The sequence below is a fragment of the Muscardinus avellanarius genome (genome assembly GCF_963383645.1).
Source record: "Muscardinus avellanarius genome assembly, chromosome: 3".
Classification (NCBI taxonomy): Eukaryota; Metazoa; Chordata; class Mammalia; order Rodentia; family Gliridae; genus Muscardinus; species Muscardinus avellanarius.
This window is the reverse complement of record NC_137788.1, coordinates 31,036,238-31,053,881: the sequence shown is the minus strand read 5'-3', so window position 1 is coordinate 31,053,881 and position 17,644 is coordinate 31,036,238. Positions and strand designations below refer to the sequence as shown.

At 55.7% G+C, this 17,644-nt stretch overlaps 1 protein-coding gene across 1 annotated transcript; it reads right to left on the bottom strand.

Annotated features, from left to right (window-relative positions):
• Positions 1-934: 934 nt before the first annotated feature.
• On the bottom strand, positions 935-8,073 carry ZC3H12A (zinc finger CCCH-type containing 12A; the record flags this gene model as incomplete). Its single annotated transcript, XM_080692334.1, has 5 exons — positions 935-1,809; positions 1,959-2,065; positions 2,487-2,721; positions 3,827-3,966; positions 7,634-8,073. 5 exons carry the CDS (start codon positions 8,071-8,073, stop codon positions 935-937), a joined length of 1,797 nt encoding a protein of 598 aa, XP_080548460.1.
• Positions 8,074-17,644: the final 9,571 nt, after the last annotated feature.

Here is a 17,644-nt window from a genome sequence, read left to right as displayed (position 1 = left end):
ACCCCCTCCAGTCTGAGAAGTCACCTTCGCGGCCACCCCGTTTCCCATCCCCTGCTCTGGTCAGCACAGAAGAGGGAACAGCCCGACGTGGTCCTCTAGAGCCAGCCCCTCCCCTGGCTGCAGCCACAGGGCTCTAACCCTTTCCACTTCTGCTTCCTAATCCACCCCTGCCTGTGTCCATATCGCCATCCAGGCTTAGCCCCAAGAGACTGGGTGTTTGTGGAAAAGTTCCTTCAGAAAAGGATGAGAAAGGCCTCCTGGGGGAAAAGGCAGGTCCAGGGTATGTGCCTGCTGGCTTTCTAGCCCCCTAAAGTAACAAAGACCATCACCTCTTAGGAGGGCTCACATTATTCTTTATTGATGTCTCAACAGAGGTAAGGACTTTCCACTTGGAATATTTAAATTTTATACCTGTACACAGCACACACATGTCCCCCTGGCCTTAGGGAAGGGCGAGGAGGAGGATAGGACAGAGGCAATGGACAGGTGAGGGGTGGGGCGGGTTATTAGAGAGCATCTTGCTTACTGACACGAAGCCTCGTGCCCACGGGGGCGCACAGATGAGGCTTCATTGGCTTAGAGCAGGGAGCCTTGGAGGGCAGGCACACGGTGCCCAACTAGCCGGCCACGCCGGCGTCCCAGGGACAGGGGGAGGTGGAGGCTGTGCACAGGGCCCCTGCCCGGGCTGTGCTCCCCCAGGCCTCCCTCCCTGTCTTCTGAGAGAAAAGAGGGTTTGGGCCTCAGCCATGGACTGGCGGCCTTACCGGCAGCGTGTCCTTAAACAACAGAGATACAATGTGTATCAACAGGCGATCACTTCTGACCCACGGGGCAGACGGCCAGAACCAATCCTATGGTATCTTTGGTTTGGGGGCTCCCTTTCCTGTCTATCCTCCTGTCCAGCCCGCAGGGCAGCCTAGGGCCCTCGGCTGGCCTACTCACTGAGGTGCTGTGACTTGTAGGACAGGATCTCAGCAGCCAGCTGCTGGGGGTCCAGGAGCTGCGGGAAGCGCCCCATCACGGCCTCCACCAGGTGTGGCGGGAAGACGCAGCACAGCTTGGTGTACACACTGGCCCGCTCCTTGGCCAGGCCTCCCGCCCCGCTCCAGGGGTCCCTGACGGTCCCTGGGCTCGGCCCCTGGGGCTCCCGGAGGACCGGGGTGGGTCGGGGCAGCGGGTACGGCTCAGACCAATACTCTCGAGGTGGAAAGGCCGGTGGCGGGGGTGCGTAGTCGGCAGGGACACTGAAGTGGCCGGTGCCCACAGCACGTCCAAAGGTGGGGAAGGCGGGTGCTGCCTGAAGCTCGGACCCATAGGGGTGGTAGCCAGCGTAAGGGCCCCGAGGTGGACCTGGCTCACCAGGGCCACCCCCTCGAACCCCCCACAGGCCTGACATCTGGCTCTCCAGGGAGCCAATGCCGGAGTCCAGGCAGTCTTGGGAGGTGTACGGGAGTGAGTCCAGGGTCTGTGGGAGCCAGTCTGTGGGCCCACAGCTGCCACCACTGCTCCCGACGAGAGGGAGGCTCCTGCCCCCCGGGGTGAAGGTCTGGGCTGGCCCCTCTGGGTGGGGCCCTGGGGGTGCCCGGGCCCTCAGCTTCTTCCCATCCAGGCTGCTCTGTTCACTGTCTGCAGGAAGAGAGCTGGACTGAGAGAAGGGTGAAGGCCGCTGGTCACTCTTATCCTTGCTCGGGGCCCGTGGGGGCGAGAGGCGGGCATTGGCTCGGAGCTCATCGGCCACGGAGCGCTGGGGACGGCTTGGCCTCTCAGGGTGGAAGAATCGGCACTTGATTCCATAGGTGCATTTCCTCCCTGGGTGAGAAGGGAAGAAGGATGTTGAGCAGGGCAAGGGGGAGGGGTTTGGGGACATCAGGGTGGGTGGTCCCAGGAGGAGGCACCTAGGGTCCAAGTGGGAGGAGAGGCAGGGTGAGGAGTGCAGAGGGCAAAGCCGGGCCTCATACCATAGGGGCACGGCTGCTTCCTGTGCTCGGAAGGCAGTGGCTTCTTACGCAGGAAGTTGTCCAGGCTGGGTCCATGGCGGCCCAAAGGGTCATCAGGGGGCATGAACCTGCGGAGGGCGGAGAGAACCCTCAGGAGGTGGGAGACAGCCCGGTGCTGCTGAGGGGGTTGCACGGCCATGAGAAGAACAGGAGAGCGGCCCTGAAACTGGAGCCTGTAGGTCATCCCTGAACGCTGCCAAGCTCCCCCTGAGAAAGGAAGGGGATCCCCCAGCCCAGAAGGCCTCAGCCCAGGGGCGCTTGAGGGCCACTCCCAGGCAAGGAGCTCTCCCAGGGTACCAGAGGTTGCAACTGGAGAGCGGGACGCCTGGGCTGCCCCGGGAGAGGCTGTCTTGGACGCTGACCACGTCTCATCTCAGGTGCTACTGCCCCGACCCCCACTCAAACAGCCCCGACCTCTGCTGTCCCGAGTGCCCATCTCGGAGGCAGCGCCGGCCCCTGCCCTCAGGTCCCTTCCAGGCAGGAACATACTTGTCATTGACGAAGGAGTACATGAGCAGCCGCTCCTCGATGAAGCGCTTCCACTCCTGCCGCTCGCTCTGGAGGTCCCGGTACGTGTCGTTGGAGACCACGACACCGTCAGACTCAAAGGCCAGCTTCACAATGAAGCGGTCATCATAGCACACCACCCTCTTGCCGCCCACACGCCGCGATGGTGTGAACACCAGAATCTTCTTCTTCTCCAGTTCCCGCAGGATGTGCTGGTCTGGGGATGGGGTGGGTGCAGGTCAGGGGCCATCCGGGACGCACAGCCAGGCCTCCAGGCTCCCTAACCTCAGGGGCTGTGAATGCCAAGTTCACAGGAGGAGACACCAGCTCTGCAAAGCCTGTTTACTGCCTGAGGACCAAGAACTCGCTTCAGGGATACGGGCCCCACAGAGCAAGGGCTCTGGGCGGAGCGGGCCCTTCTGCTTCTGCTCTGCACATCAGGCCTGTTCACACCAGGGGTGGTCTTGGCTTCGTCTCAGCCTGTCCCGTAGGGGTCCATGAAGTGTCTTGGTTCTGTCCCCTTGTGCAGACAAGGTAAGACCATTTGGAAGGGGCAGCTCAGTCCTAGCCAGCTGCCCCAGGTCTCTTGGCTCCCAGAGAAATGGATTTGTTTTTTTGTTTGGTTTAGTACTAGGCATTGAACCCAGGGGCATTCTACCTATGAGCTATACTACTAGCCCTATTTAGTTTGAAATGGAGTCTAAATTGCTAAGGATCCTACTGAGTTGCTGAGGCTGTCTTTGAACTTATGGTCCTCCTGTCTCAGTCTCCCAAGTACTGGGAATATAGGAGTACATCACCACACCCGGCTCAGTCTTGGTTTTTACCCCCAAGGCTGGGGGCTTTGGAAGCACAATGGTGGCAGCTAGCATGTACTAAGCATTCACCCTGTGCAGTAGGTAGCACAGCTGTATTAACTCACGGGCCCCACGCAGCAGTCCTGGGAGGAGGCTGTTCTCAAAACCCCGCCCTACCCCATTTTCCAGATGAGGAGCAAGTGGCTCGGAGCAGGGCCAGCTAATCAAGGTCATTCACCGAACCAGGAATGGACAGAGCCAGATCCCAATCCTGGCTGTCTTGGCCCAGAGCCGGCAGCCTTCACTACTAAGCTACAAGGCCCCTCTGCCACGGGGGGTGTTTAAGACTGACACCCTACTAGTAGGAATGAAGAAGGTTTCCTGAGGCAGAGGGCTGGATGAGAAGACTTCCAATGCTGTTCCCTGCTGCAGGGCCACGAGTTGCTCCCTTGCCACAGGGTCTCCCCTGGGGAGAACGAGGTCCCGTGGGGCAGTGAGATCGCCCACTTCCAGGGCCACACAGACCTGTGATAGGCACATCTGGCCGGGGCTGCTCCTTCCTCCAGGATGGCACAAACACTGTGATGTCCGTGTGGCCCCGCTCCAGAAACCAATTCACTGCCAGCAGGATGCCCCGGCAGGAGAACACCTCCTTGTTTCCGTGACTGCAGGAGGAGAGGGACAGGTCAGTCCACAGGGGGACCGGCCAGCATGCCAGCCCCTGCCTGGCCAACTGGGAGCAGCGAGATTAGCCACGGGTCCTCAGCTCCCAGGGAGGAACGGTTTCTACCGTGCCTGGATGGCCGGCCCCATCGAGGGACTTTCCCCAAGATTCCATCTGCGGAAAGTGAGGATCCACCCAGGAATCTGGCAGTGCTAGCTCCCCACGTGGGGAGGGTCGGCCCCTTGCAACACACCTGGGGGTGGGGAAAAGCTGGGGGGGGGGACTTCTGGTTCCCGCCCCGCCCGCCTGGGAGCTGCCGGGACTGGGGACAGAGAGGTGCAGGCTCGGACTGAGTCATGGCCCCTCCCTGGCTCTGGCACTCCTCGAAGGCTGCCACGCAGCAGTGAGGGTGGGGGAAGCACCAGCCACCAGCAGAATGTTCTGGATTAAAGTTCAGGGGTGCACCAAGTGGCTGGGGGTTGGACCCCAACAGGCTCAGGGAAGGGCGGGTACTCCCACCACCCTTTCCCGGGGGCTAGGAAGTGACACTGGGTGCCTGTCCCAGGAGCCTTTCGGTGTGAAAGTGAAAGGCCATGGCTTTCCTTCCAACACAGCCGATTCCCTTCACTGCCGGGGCCACCCAGCGCTCGTCACCCCCCCCCCCCCCCCGCGAGGCTGTGACCCCTGGCAGACAGCCACTGGCTGCCTCCACGCTCCCTGGCGGATTCCCAGAGAGAGCTGGGTGGATATCCTCTCCTACCCTGGTCTGAGGACCAGACCTCGCCCACCTAAATGGGTCTGGACCCAGCAGAAAGCCTAGAGGTGGTACTGATCTCTCTGGCTCAGTGGTACAGGATCACTCTGACTCAGTGTCTCTGAAAAAACTGGCCCAGTAGCCTGTAGCTACCTTAAGATGGCCACATCACAAGGACAACACCCATTGGCTTGAGGCCACAGTGGACCAGCACGGTGGAGATTCCTACTGAATTCTTGGGAGGGCGGAAGGGGGACCGTGGCTTGGGGCTCCTTCCCTGGCAGCCCCTGCCCCTCACTGGCCCTTTAGTGAGCAACTAAGGCATTCACATTTGGCAAATAAAACAGAATAAACGTTATGTAAAAGAGGCAAGTCCAGGGCCAACCACATCCTGTGGGTAGCTCTGGGGGTTGACAGCTGGAGCCTCAGGAGAAGGTAGAGCAGTTGGGGGACATGGAAGCCACTGGTGGTGAGACTGAGCCTCCAGAGGCTGAAGGGCTTTGTAGGGACACAATTCCAGCCCCAGAGTCATTCCTGCCTGGTGGCCCCCATCAGATAGCCTGGTTACAACAAAAATATATTCATTGAGAGCTGTGAACCAGGCCACTTCAAGTGCTTAACACTGAATCAACACCAAGCACAGAGGAGGGCACTGTCATTCCTGTCCCCTTTCCCATTATCTCAGATGGGGAAGCTGTGGTCCAGAGAGGGTAACAAGTCACCAAGGCCACACAGCAGTGTGGTGCAGTGCATATGTGGCTGTTCAAACAGGTACAAAAACAGCAAGGTGGGAGATGAAAACTGAGTCCAGGTCTGGTGCCACCAGACTGCTTTCCATTCTTAACAGGAGACCAGGAGTTTATTTGGGAGAAAAAGGGTCCCAAACTTGAGTTTAAATAAAGTGTGCCCAGAAGGAGGAGCAGGCTGGCAACAAGGACGTGACATGCCCAGACACCACGCGTGCCCACAGTGCCCAGTGGTGCCCTCATGCTGCTCCTTCCCCGGGACGCGGTGAGCTCTGGCCTACCTGCAGCCCTCTGTACACACTTGCCTACACCTGGGTGCCCTCTTTTGGGCCAGGACCCTCAGGCCCAGTGACAACACGATGCCGGCCGGCTTGGGGCTGTACTGCCTCTGGGTACTGAGCACCCTGCTGGGGACCAGGGCGCTCTCAGCAGAGCCCCGCTTTAGCAGAACACAGGAGCCTTCCAACAAGTAACCTCAGTCCCGCCTGCTCGCTGCAGCCAGCAGAGGAAGCTTGAAGTGGCCCAGGAAAACCAGACATCCTCCCACCCCACGGAGGCCTGCCCAGAAGGTTAGGGGCCTCTGCCCTGGCTAACCAGACTGATAGGATGTGTGTGTGGGAGACTCGAGCTCGGCTGCTCCTGTCCCAGGACCCAGGGCAGGGCTGGGCTGCCAGGTGAGATCTGCCAGGGCTGGGTCTGACTGGTGGAAAAAAATTCCCTTAGAAGGAAACAAAGGTGAATTTCCCCACAATTTGCATATGGTGGGGGCTAGCCCGGCTGCCCCTGGGGGAGGGGGTGGCAGAGCAGGAACCCAGTAACAGCTGAGACAGGAAGTCTGAGGCTGGAATTTCCCTCCAGCAGTAGCCCCAGCTCAGAAACCCCCAGCAGGCTCAGGCGGCAGTCAGCGTCAGCTCCCCCAGAGCACTTCTCTGCGGCTGCCCCTCCTCCCTCCACGCTCCTCCTCCTTTTGCCAGGATACAAACACAAGCCACCACAGCACATGGCTCTCTCTAGGGCTAGGCCACTCTGAGTCCACCGCCCCCAGGGGAAGAATTTCCAGGCCAATCAAACTCCTCAGCCCAGCTCAGGCTGGAGCAGGAAGGATCCCTAGCCCTCAAACACAGTCTGTGACCTGCTGCTTTCCCCAGCCTCCCACCCAGAATCAGCCCATTTCAGAGACTGACCCAAAGGTGGTGGGAAGAGGGCTCGCCTGCCTGTGTGCTGGCATGCACAGCTGGGTCAGGACCAGCTGGACAGCTCACTTGCTCAGCTGGGTTGAGAGTAGGTGGGGGCCAAATGCCAGGGAGGGCAGAGGCTGGGAGATCCTGCAGGGCAGCCGGGAAGGAGGCGCACCATCTTCCACCCCTGCATCTGGGGTCTCCCCACATCCCTGCCAACAGGAACTTTTCCTTGAGAGTGACCCGCCCAGTCCTGACTCACCAGCCACCTTGCAAAGACCTGGGAGAAAGGAGAGCTGGAGGGCGGGGCCTGGATTTGAGGGAGAAGACAGGCCCCCTGAGGCCAGCGCAGCCCTGGCCCTGGGAGCCATAGAGACCAGCTAGAACATCAGGTCACCCAGACCGGGCCTCGAGGTCAGGGATGTAGAGGGCTCTGCTTGTGGGAGCCCAGGTTTGGGACAGGAAGGCCTCAGAAGCCCCAGCCCCCGAGTAACAATAACAACAATAACATCTGCTGCAGGCTGAGCACTGAGGCTGTCCAGGTTCTGCGCCTTCACTCCCACAAGGACCACCTGAAGGTGGCTGAGCCGCTTTCCGCAGACGGCCAAGTGGCTGACTCCTGTCTAGAGCACTAGAGCCCAACCGCAAATGGCCCGGCCAGTCGTGCCTCCCAGCACAGGCAAGGAACCGAGGCCGAGATGGCCGGCCTCGGAGCCCCGCAACAGAAGGCGAGCTGTGGGGACAAAAGAGCCTGGACTCCAATCCTCGGGCCATGGCCTTTGAGCCCTGCGTTCCCAAGACGATGACATTCCTGCAAAAGCCACCTCAGCCAAGTCCGTGGCTTAAGGATCCTCAGGCATCAATGGGACCTCTCAGGAGGCTCGCCTTCCTCCTGGCCAGTCCAAGAGAAGGGGTCAAACTCCTTCCCCCAGGCCCTGGAGCAGGATGGCAGAGACGCCATCCACAGGCTTCCTCAGAAGTGACACTCACCTCATGGCCACGTTGCTCCCGTCGATGACCACTGGCCTCAGGTCGCTGCCCTCCTTGTCCTCCTCTGGCAGTGGGGGCTCCAGGGCGGGGGTCTTGGGGGTGCCCCCGCCGCGGGGCACCAGCGGGAGCTGAGGTCTGGGGTCCGGCGAGGCCTGGCGCTCCCGTTCAGTGGTGGACCCATGTTTGACCAGCTCCCCCAGGACGGTGTTGGTGTCTGCCTGGACCCCCAGCTTCTGCAGGACACTGTGGATCTCCGAGGACGAGTAGCCCAGCTTCCGGAAGAAGTCCACCTTCATCTGCAGCTCTGTGGCCACCTCTTCTGTGGGGGGCTCCTGGGCTGCCCGGGGAGTTCCTGGGCAGCTGTGGCTGTCCTCAAGCCCCCACAGACTCATGATGGGGCTGGCTTCTGGATCGGGCCTCTCTCCACCCACGCCACTCATTATCTCACACTCCTGGAAGGCACCTGTCACAGCTCCTAGGGGACAACCATAGGGTCAGGGGTGGGTACTGCTGCGACCTCTCCGACCTGCCCCACCAGACAGGATGAGGCAACGCTGAACTGGTGGCACCACACACAGCCATCTCTGCATCAGCTCCTCATGCCGCTCTCAAAAACTCCCTGGGCTAGCAGGGCGTGGTGGCCCCTGCTTGTAATCGCAGCATTCGGGAGGCTGAGACAGGAGGATCGCGGTTTGAGGACAGCCTCAGCTACTTAATGAGGCCCTTTGCAAGTCAGTGAGACCCTGTTTCAAAATAAAGAATAAAAAATAGGGCTACTAGGGGTATAGCTCAGGTAGAATGCCCTTGAGTTCCATCCCCAGTGCCGCGAAAAAGAAAAAGCAAACAAAACTCCCTCGGCTAAAGATTACCATTCTTATCACACAAAGGGGGAAACTGAGGCAGGGCACTAAGAACTTGCTCAAGGTCATCCAACTCTTAGCTGGCGACACCGGATTTGAACTTAGTTGAACTCCACCACTCCCCAAACCCACCCCCACGTTAGCCTAGGGGACCCAGAAGACAGGGGCGGAGCTCTCGGGTGGAAACCCGGGGGCTGGCGGTGCGCTCCCCGGGCCGGGCGGGCTTCCCCGTTGAGGCCATCGTCTTCGTCTGCCCGTCTCACACTCAGAACCCAGGCCCGGGAGGGGCAGGGCCGGTGGCCGGACTCCCGAGCCCGGGGAGGGCAAGTTTCCGGGGTGACCCACGGCGGGGGGTGGGGGGGGCGCTGAGAAAAGTTACTGCGAGACTCGGGTTGGCCGCAGGGCGCTGGGGACGCGGAGACTGTCCCGGCGGAGCCCCGCGCTGCCGGCGCCCCCTCCGGACTCTGGGGCCCTCCCCCGGGCTTCTCCCAACTTGGGCCGAGTTGGAGGGGTCCCCACGTGCCTCCTCTCCGCTCAGCAGCCGGGCTCCCCCCCCCCCGGCCGGGGCCCGCCCCCCGCCGCGCGCTCACCCCGCCGCGCCAGCCGGGGCCGGCGGCGAATCCATCGGGCCGAGTCGCGGGCCCGGCCGGCGGCGCCTTTGTACCCGGCCGGGGACGGGCAGGTGCTTTAAGGACCGTGACGCGGAAGCCGGGCAGGGCCGCCGCCCCTTCCTGCTCCGCCCCCGCCGGCCCCGCCCCGGCCCCGCCCCGCCCAGGGTCAGGGGTTGGCGGACGCAGCCCGTCCCGCTGCCCGGCCCCCGCGGCGCCGCGCTCCCAGCCCGGTAGGCGCGGCTGAGCCAGGTAGGCGCACCTGCCAGGTACCGCCCGGCCCGCGGCAGGACAGCCGCAGCCGGGATGTTGAGACTCCAGAACTGGACGGGTACACCCTGCCCGATAGAGGTAGCCTGGCGCGCACGGTGCCGGTCGGTGCGCGGAGGGGGCACCTCGCGCGGTCGGGGGTAGCGCCGTGGTTTTAAAAGCAGGTGTACCCGGACAAGCACGTTTGACACAGAGCCAGGACACCCAACAGATAGCCCGTGATTGAAGCCGTTACACGGGGCTGGGGCCACACCTGGGCCAGGTGTACCTTTTTTGAAATAAATTCCTTCCACGATGCAACTAGCAGATAGGCAGTGGCTGAGGAGAAAACCCAGGAAAGGAGGACCACTGACGCCGGTCTCCTCCCGGAAGAATACTGTCTCACTGCGGACCCACCTGAGCCGGCTGGAGGATGCTCCCACATCCTGGGGCGGTCGGGTATGATCCCTCGCACGAACGCGGTGCTTTTCAGTATCCACCCTGGGGCTTCCACGAGGATGAGAGAGATTATTGTGCCCTTGAAAAATTCAGAAAAGGCTAAACCGCTCCAGACACAAAGACTTGGAGCCAGGACCAAGAACTCCTATATTCTTGTGCTTCAGGGGCACCTCTGCCACGTTGAAAGCCACCAGTGACCCAGGGCAGAGGGGAGCCCGGGCTTCAGTGTGTGTGTGTGTGTGTGTGTGTGAGAGAGAGAGAGAGAGAGAGAGAGAGAATACAAAATCCACAAACTAGAAGACAAAGTCTCTGTAGTGTCACCAAATTACTTTGCTTATGGGGAAACGGAAGCCCAGGGAACCAAAGTACTCAGAACTAAGTGCTTTTGGGGATGGGGGTGTAGCTCTGTGGTAGATTGCTTGCCTAAAATGTACAAAGCCCTGGGCTTGATCCCCAGCAACACACACACACACACACACACACACACACACACACACACACACACACACACACCCTGCTGTGGCGGTGCAGGCCTGCAATCCAAGTACTTGGGAGGCTGAGACAGAAGGATCACAGGTTTGAGGTTAGCCTTAACAACTTAGCCAGACTCTCAGCAACTTAGCCAGACCCTGTTTCAAAATAAAAAAGGGCTGTGGGTGGAGTTCAGGGGTAAAAATATTCCTGGGTTCAATCCTCAGCACCACTAAAACAAACCAAAACAAACCTAAGTCCTTCCTTCTGTTTCTGGTGCTTTGATTACATTATCTCTACCTTATCAAATAGCACTGGAAGGGCGCTATTTTTTTTTTTTTTTTTTTTTTTTTGGTGGTACTGGGGTTCTTGGAAGCCCTTCTACCTCCGGGCTACACTCTCAGACCTATTTTATATTTTTGAGACAGGGTCTTTTAAGCCAGCGTGGCTGGCTTCTACCTGCGCAATCCTCCTGTCTCCGCCTCCCAAGCGCAGGGATTACAAGTGTGTGCCACCACGCCCTGGGGCGCTATTTTATTTTAATAATAATAAATTACTTTTTTATTTTTGTGGTTCCGGGGATGGAACCCATGGGCATTCTACCCCTAAGCTACATTTCCAGCCCTATTTTTTATTCTTTATTTTGAAACAGGGTCTCACTGAATTGCAAAGGGCCTCACTAAGTAGCTGAGGCTGTCTGCGAACTGCGATCCTCCTGTCTCAGCCTCCCAATTGCTGGGTTTACAAGTGTGCACCACTATGCCTGGGTATAAAAAAATTATTTATCGTAAAAGACACCATAGATAGCCGGGCGTGGTGGCTCACGCTTGTAATCCCCGCGCTTGGGAGGCTGAGACAGGAGGATCGCACAGGTTCGAAGCCAGCCTCAGCTACTTAGTGAGGCTCTCAGCAACTTAGTGAGACCCTGTTTCCAAATAAAATAGAAAATAGGTCTGGGAGTATAGCCCAGAGATAGAAAGCCTCTGGGTTCCACTCTCAGTACCACCAAAAAAAAAAAAAAATAGACACCATAGACACAACTGCATGAGTGCATGAGTACAGCATAAAGGATAATAGAAATAACTTTTTTTGTGTGGTACTAGAGATTGAACCTAGGGGCATTCTACCTCCAAGCTACATCCCAGCTCTATTAATTAATTAATTTTGCTGAGGATTGAATCCAGGGGCATTCTAACTCCAAGCTATACCCCCAGCCCAAATTTTTGTTCTTTAATTTGAGACAGAGTCTCACTAAGTTGCGGAGGGCCTCACTAAAGTAGCTGAGACTGTCGGTGAACCTGGATCCTCCTGTTTCAGCCTCCCAAGTACTGGGATTACAAGAGCGCACCACCACACCCGGCTTTATTTTTACTTTTGAAACAGGCCTCGCTAGGTTGATGAGAGTCTCACTATTTGCTGAGACTTTCCTTAAACCTGTGATCCTCCTGATTCAGTCACCCAGGTGCTGTGATTTCAAGTGTGCACCATCACACCCAGCTACAAGGTTAATAGTAATAGCTTTTAAAAAATCCATCTGTCAATCATCTGACTTAAAAAAAACAGACCAGTGCAGTCCCTAGGGCCTTCTGAGAGCCTACCACCTCCCTCACTCACCCCGGGAACTACTCGGAATCAGTCCTACTCATTCGCTTGCTTATGTTTTAGTTTTACCACCTTCGTATGAATCTCTAAACAGTATATTGTTTAGTTTTTATGTAAGTAGAACGCTATAATTATGTGACTTTCTTTTTTCACAGAGCATTACGTTTTCAAAAATCCATGTCTACTAACCGAATACCTATAATTTATTTTACTAGTGAATAGAATTCCATTTTATGAATGTATTTCTGGTTATTAATTCATTTGCTTATTGTTGGATATTGTTTCTAGGATTTTTTTTTTCAATTACAAAGACTGTGCTTTGGCCAGGTGTGGTGGCACACACCCGTCATCCCAGTTACTCTGGAGGCTGAGGCAGGAGGATCACAGGTGTGAGGCCGGCCTGGCCAACTTAGTGAGACACTGTCTCAAAATAGAATCAAAAGGACTGGGGGTGTAGCTCAGGGATTCAGTTCCCAGTAGAGAAGAAAGAAGAAGAAAGAAGAGGAAGAAGAAGGGCTTTCTTATAATATTCTTGTACATATCTTAACCCAGTTGAGGAAATAGATATTTGAGAAAAGTGAGTCACTGACCCAGGGTCTGGGAGCTGGTGGAGCTGGAATTCATACAGCCTTCCCCAAGGCAGTCAGTCCATCTTGCCCTTGACACCTGCCAGCTGGGAGGAGGTGTGAGCAGGCCCAGCAAAGCCCCAAGGCGGTCCTCTAGGCTTGCCTGACCTCACTTAGTCTAGTGCCTATTTTGGTACCTGGTCATTGTTTACTCCTTATCATACTGGGGATTGAACCCAGGTGCATTCTACTTCCAAGCTACACCACCAGCCTCCCCCCTCCTTTCTCTCTCTCTCTCTCTCTCTCTCTCTCTCTCTCTCTCTCTCTATCTATCTATCTATCTATTTAAACAGGGTTTTCCTAAGTCACCGAGGGTCTTGCTAGGTTGCTGAACCTGTGATCCTCCTATCTCAGGCTCTCAAGTACTAGATTATAGAGGTGTCCCACCATGCCCAGCTGGTGCCTGGTCATCTGTCTCCCTCTTCGTGTCTCCACAGCACAGCCACCCCTAGGACTGGAAGGCTATGGAGAGAGAAAACACGAGGCCCCCACTGCCACGGTCTTGCCAGCTCAGGGCCGCTGCTGGGCACCTCCCACGCTCGCTGCCCTCCTGCAGCCCAGCATGGCACGCTCTGCAGCCCTCTGAGAAGAGCTCGGCCATGGCAGACATTTATTTATTATCCTAACTACTTTTAAGATAGGAAAAACATTAAGCAATGTGTCCAGGTTAATATAATAATGATGCTAAGAGTTCCCCGCAGCCATAATGTCTCACATTTGGAGAGGGCTCGTGTGTGTGTGGGGGGGTGGCAGGCACCACGCCAGCCCCGGCAGACACTTCACTGCCTCTGCCCCTGCATCTGCTTCTCCCTGGGCCAGGAGTGCCCTTCCCCACCCCTGCCTGCCGCTGCCGGCCAGTTCCACTCATGTTTCAGGTGATGTCACCCCCTCCACAAGGCTCTCAGCGACTCCTCAGCACCCCCTGCACCCTGCCTCCCCCTCCCGTCCTCCTCACGTGCTGGGTCACCACTGCCAACTTCGGCTGGGGCTGGGACTTCACCACGGCGGCGCTGTCCGGCCCTTGCCAGTGGGAGGAGGCAGGCTGGCCGTGAGTCACAGCTCCCTGCCCTCGGCAGTCTGGCCCTCTTCCTGCTCCCGATGGTGGCTCCTTCCTCAGAAACCGCCTCCCTTCTGCAGAACACAGGGCTGCCCTGGGGAACCCCTGCTCTACTTAGAGCTGGATTTTGCAAAGCTTGGCCCCAGTCCCCTGGAGCCCTCTGGATTTAATGGTGTTGAGTCCACATCTGGCTCCTGACTGCCTCGTGCGCCCTCGCCTTAAGGGCCTGGTTTGCCCCTTCCTTTCCAGGAACCTGCCTGCCCTCTGGCCACCTGCCTGTGTCCAGCCAGCCTGGGTGAAGTCTACAAAACTCCCGGTCTGGTCACCCCTTGGAGGGGGTGGAGAAGGCTGGAGAGAATAAGGTTCCAGGAGTGACCTTGGGCAGCTCAGCCTGAAGAGGACATAGGAGCCAGGCCACCGCTTACAGGAGGCTGGGTGGTGCGCTGTGCCCCAAGCTCAGCAGGGTGGCTGCACAAGTGACACCTCATTCCAGCAAAGCCTCCTGCAAGTGGAGGAGGGACCCGGTTTGCCCCATGTTTGAGGTTTCTAAAAATTTTTTTGGCCAGGCGTGGTGGCGCACAAGCTTGTAATCCCCACACGTGGGAGGCGGAGATGGGAGGATCGCGCAGGTTTGAAGCCAGCCGTGCTGGCTTTAAGAAACCCTGTTTTCAAATAAAAAATATAAAATAGGTCTGGGAGTGTAGCCCGGCGGTAGAAGGGCTTCCGGGAACCCCAGTACCACCAACAAACAAACAAAAAAATTCTTTTGGTTCTGAGGATTGAACTTGGGGAATGAACTACTGAGCTACCCATCCAGCCTTTTTATTATTTATTTGTTTGGGGTTTTTTTTGGGGGGGGGTACTGAGGATTGAACTCAGAGGCATTCTACCCCTGAGCTACATCCTCAGCCCCTATAATTTTTTTTTTTTTTTTTGGAACGGGGTCCCACTAAGTTGGTAAGGGTTCTCGCCAGATTGCTGACACTGGCCTTGAAACCTGCAGTCCTCCTGTCTCAGCCTTGTGAGTACTGGGATTACCCACCATGCCTGGCTTTTATTTTTTATTTTCAACAGGATCTCACTAAATTGCTGAGTTGGCTTCAAACCTGCGGTCTTCCTAGTCCCCTAAATATTAAAATTATAGGGCTGTGCCACCATGCCCAGCTCTTGCTATATTTTAAAAGTATTTGTCGGAAGCCAGGAGTGGTGGTGCACACTTGTAATCCTAGTGTTTGGGAGACTGAGACAGGAGGATCACAGGTTCAAGGTCAGTCTAAGCAATTTAGTAAGGCCCTCCTCAACTTGGTGAGACTCTGTTTCAAAATAAAAGAGTAAAATAGGGCCAGAGATAGAATGCCCTTGAGTTCCATTCCTAGTACCACAAAAAACAAAAAACAAAAAACAGCAGGGCGTGGTGGCACACATAATCCCATGTTTGGGAGGCTGACACAGGAGGATCGCACAGGTTCCAAGCCAGCCTCAGCTACTTAGTGAGGCTTAGTGAGACCCTATTTCCAAATATATAAAGTATAAAATAGGTCTAGGAGTACATCCCAGAGGTAGAAAACCACTGGGTTCCATCCTCAGTACCACAAAAAAAGAAAGAAAGAAAGAACAAAAGAAAGAAAGAAAGAAAGAAAGAAAGAGAGAAAGAAAGAAAGAAAGAATATTTGTCAGTTAGTACTATGTAGTACACAGCTGTAATCCCAGTACTTAGGAGGCTGAGACAGGAGGATTGCAGGTTTGAGGCCAGCCTCAACAACTTAAGGAGGACCTCAGCAACTTAACTAGACCCTGTTTCAAAATAGTAAGAGCTGAGGGTACATCTTGGAGGTAGAATGCCCCTGGGTTCAATCCTCAGTACCAGACAGCTCTGTTACAGCAGGGCTACAGAAGTTGACACAATGGGATGGGGAAACAACCCGGAGCATCTTGTGGTGCCCGAGAAGTGCTACAAGTAAGAAGTGCTACAACATAAAAGATTAGGGCATGCCAGAGTTCCCCAGGCCCAAGGAGCGCCAATGAAAAACGTGAGCAATGAAGTCAATGCTAGGATACTGCACCTTAAGGGTTAAAATGAACACCTACGGCCGGGTGCAGGGGTGCATGCCTGGAATCCCAGTCTTTGGGAGGCTGGAATAGGAGAATTGCCAGTTTGAGGCCAGCCTTGGCAACTCAGTAAGACAGACCTTCCTTCCTTCCTTCCTTCCTTCCTTCCTTCCTTCCTTCCTTCTTTCCTTCCTTCTTTTGGTGGTACTGGGGGTGGAATCCAGGGGCTTTTCTACCTCCAGGCTATACTCCCAGACCTATTTTCTATTTTATTTGGAAACAGGGTCTCACTAAGTTGCTGAGAGCCTCACTAAGTAGCTGAGGCTGGCTTCGAACCTGTGCGATCCTCCTGTCTCAGCCTCCCAAGAGCGGGGATTACAAGCCCGGCAGCAAGACTCTCTTTCAAAATAAAAAATAAAAAGGGCTGGAGGTGTTGCTTAGAGGTAAAGTGTACCTGGGTTTAGTCCCCATACCATGGACATACAACAAACTAAATATCTATGAGTTCATACTGAAAAATAAAAAGCTGGGTGTGGTGGCACACGCTTGTGATCCCAGCGCTTGAGAGGCTGAGACAGGAGGATCGCACAGGTTTGAAGCCAGCCTCAGCTACTTAGTGAGGCTCTCAGCAACTTAGTGAGACCCTGTTTCCAAATAAAATATAAAATAGGTCTGGGAGTATAACCCAGAGATAGACAAGCCCCTGGGTTCCACCCCCAGTCAGTACCACAAAAAAAGTATTAAGGGGGAAGAGGCAAATCTTCCATTCAGCAGGATTCTTAAAACCAGGCATGGTGGTGCACAGTACTTGGGAGCCTGAGACAGGAGGATCACAGGTTTGAGGCCAGCAGCAGCAACTTAGATCCTGTTTAAAAATAAAAAAAGAGCCTGGTGTGGCGGTGCACGGTTGTAATCCCCGTGCTTGGGAGGCAGAGACAGGAGGATGGCCCAGGTTTGAAGCCAGCCTTGCTGGCTTAAGAGACCCTGGTTCCAAATAAAAATATAAAAATAGGTCTGGGAGTGTAGCCCAGAGGTAGAAGGTGTAGCCTGGAGGTAGAAAGGTTTCCAGGAACCCCAGTACCACCAAATAAATAAAAAAGAAAAAAGAAGTGGGGCTGGGGGTGTATCTAGGAACCCCAGTACCACCAAATAAAGAAAAAAGAAAAAAGAAGTGGGGCTGGGGGTGTATCTTGGAGGTGGAATGCCCCTGGGTTTAATCCTCAAGGTATATACATATAGGACTCCCAAAGATAAATATATATTCTCCTCTGGGCCAGCAGAGCCTGAGCCTGCCCTGAACTTAGTGCCTGGTGTGTAAACAGAAGCATACAGAAAGGGAGAAGGGCACACCTGCTCAGTGGGCCCCGCCGGCTCAGTGGGCCCCCGGCACAGAGCACTTCACTTCCAGTCTCACCAGTGATAAGCCGGGTAGACGACACCCGTCGCCCCACGATGTTATGTGATCAGGCTGGCACTTCCCCTCTGTGGATTCCTCCTATTAACCTATAATCCCAGAGAAAAACATCAGAAAAACTCAAATTACAGAACAAATTTTTTTTTTTTTTTTGCAGTACTGGGGATGGAACCAGGGGCCTTCTACCCCTGAGCTACACCCCCAGCCCTATTTTTTTAATTCTTTATTTGGAAACAGGGTCTCACTAAGTTGCTGAGAGCCTCACAAAGTAGCTGAGGCTGGCCCAGAACCTGCGATCCTCCTGTCTCAGCCTCCAAAGTACTAGGATTAACAGCGAACGCCACCGTGCTTGGTTTTAACAGAACAATCCTACAGAATACCGGAGCAGGACTCCTCAAAACCATCAAGGTCATGAAAAGTATAGAAATACAGGAATGGCGGTAGACTGAAGGACTCGGGAGACCTGCCGAGTGGGTGAGGCACAGTCCCTGGGGACCGATGCTGGGATAAAAAGAAATGGAAAAACCGGCAAAATTCAAATAAGGCCTGGAATTTGTTCACTAGTGATGCAGTGATGGGGTAGGGGTGGGGCTTCTGAGTATTTATTTATTTATTT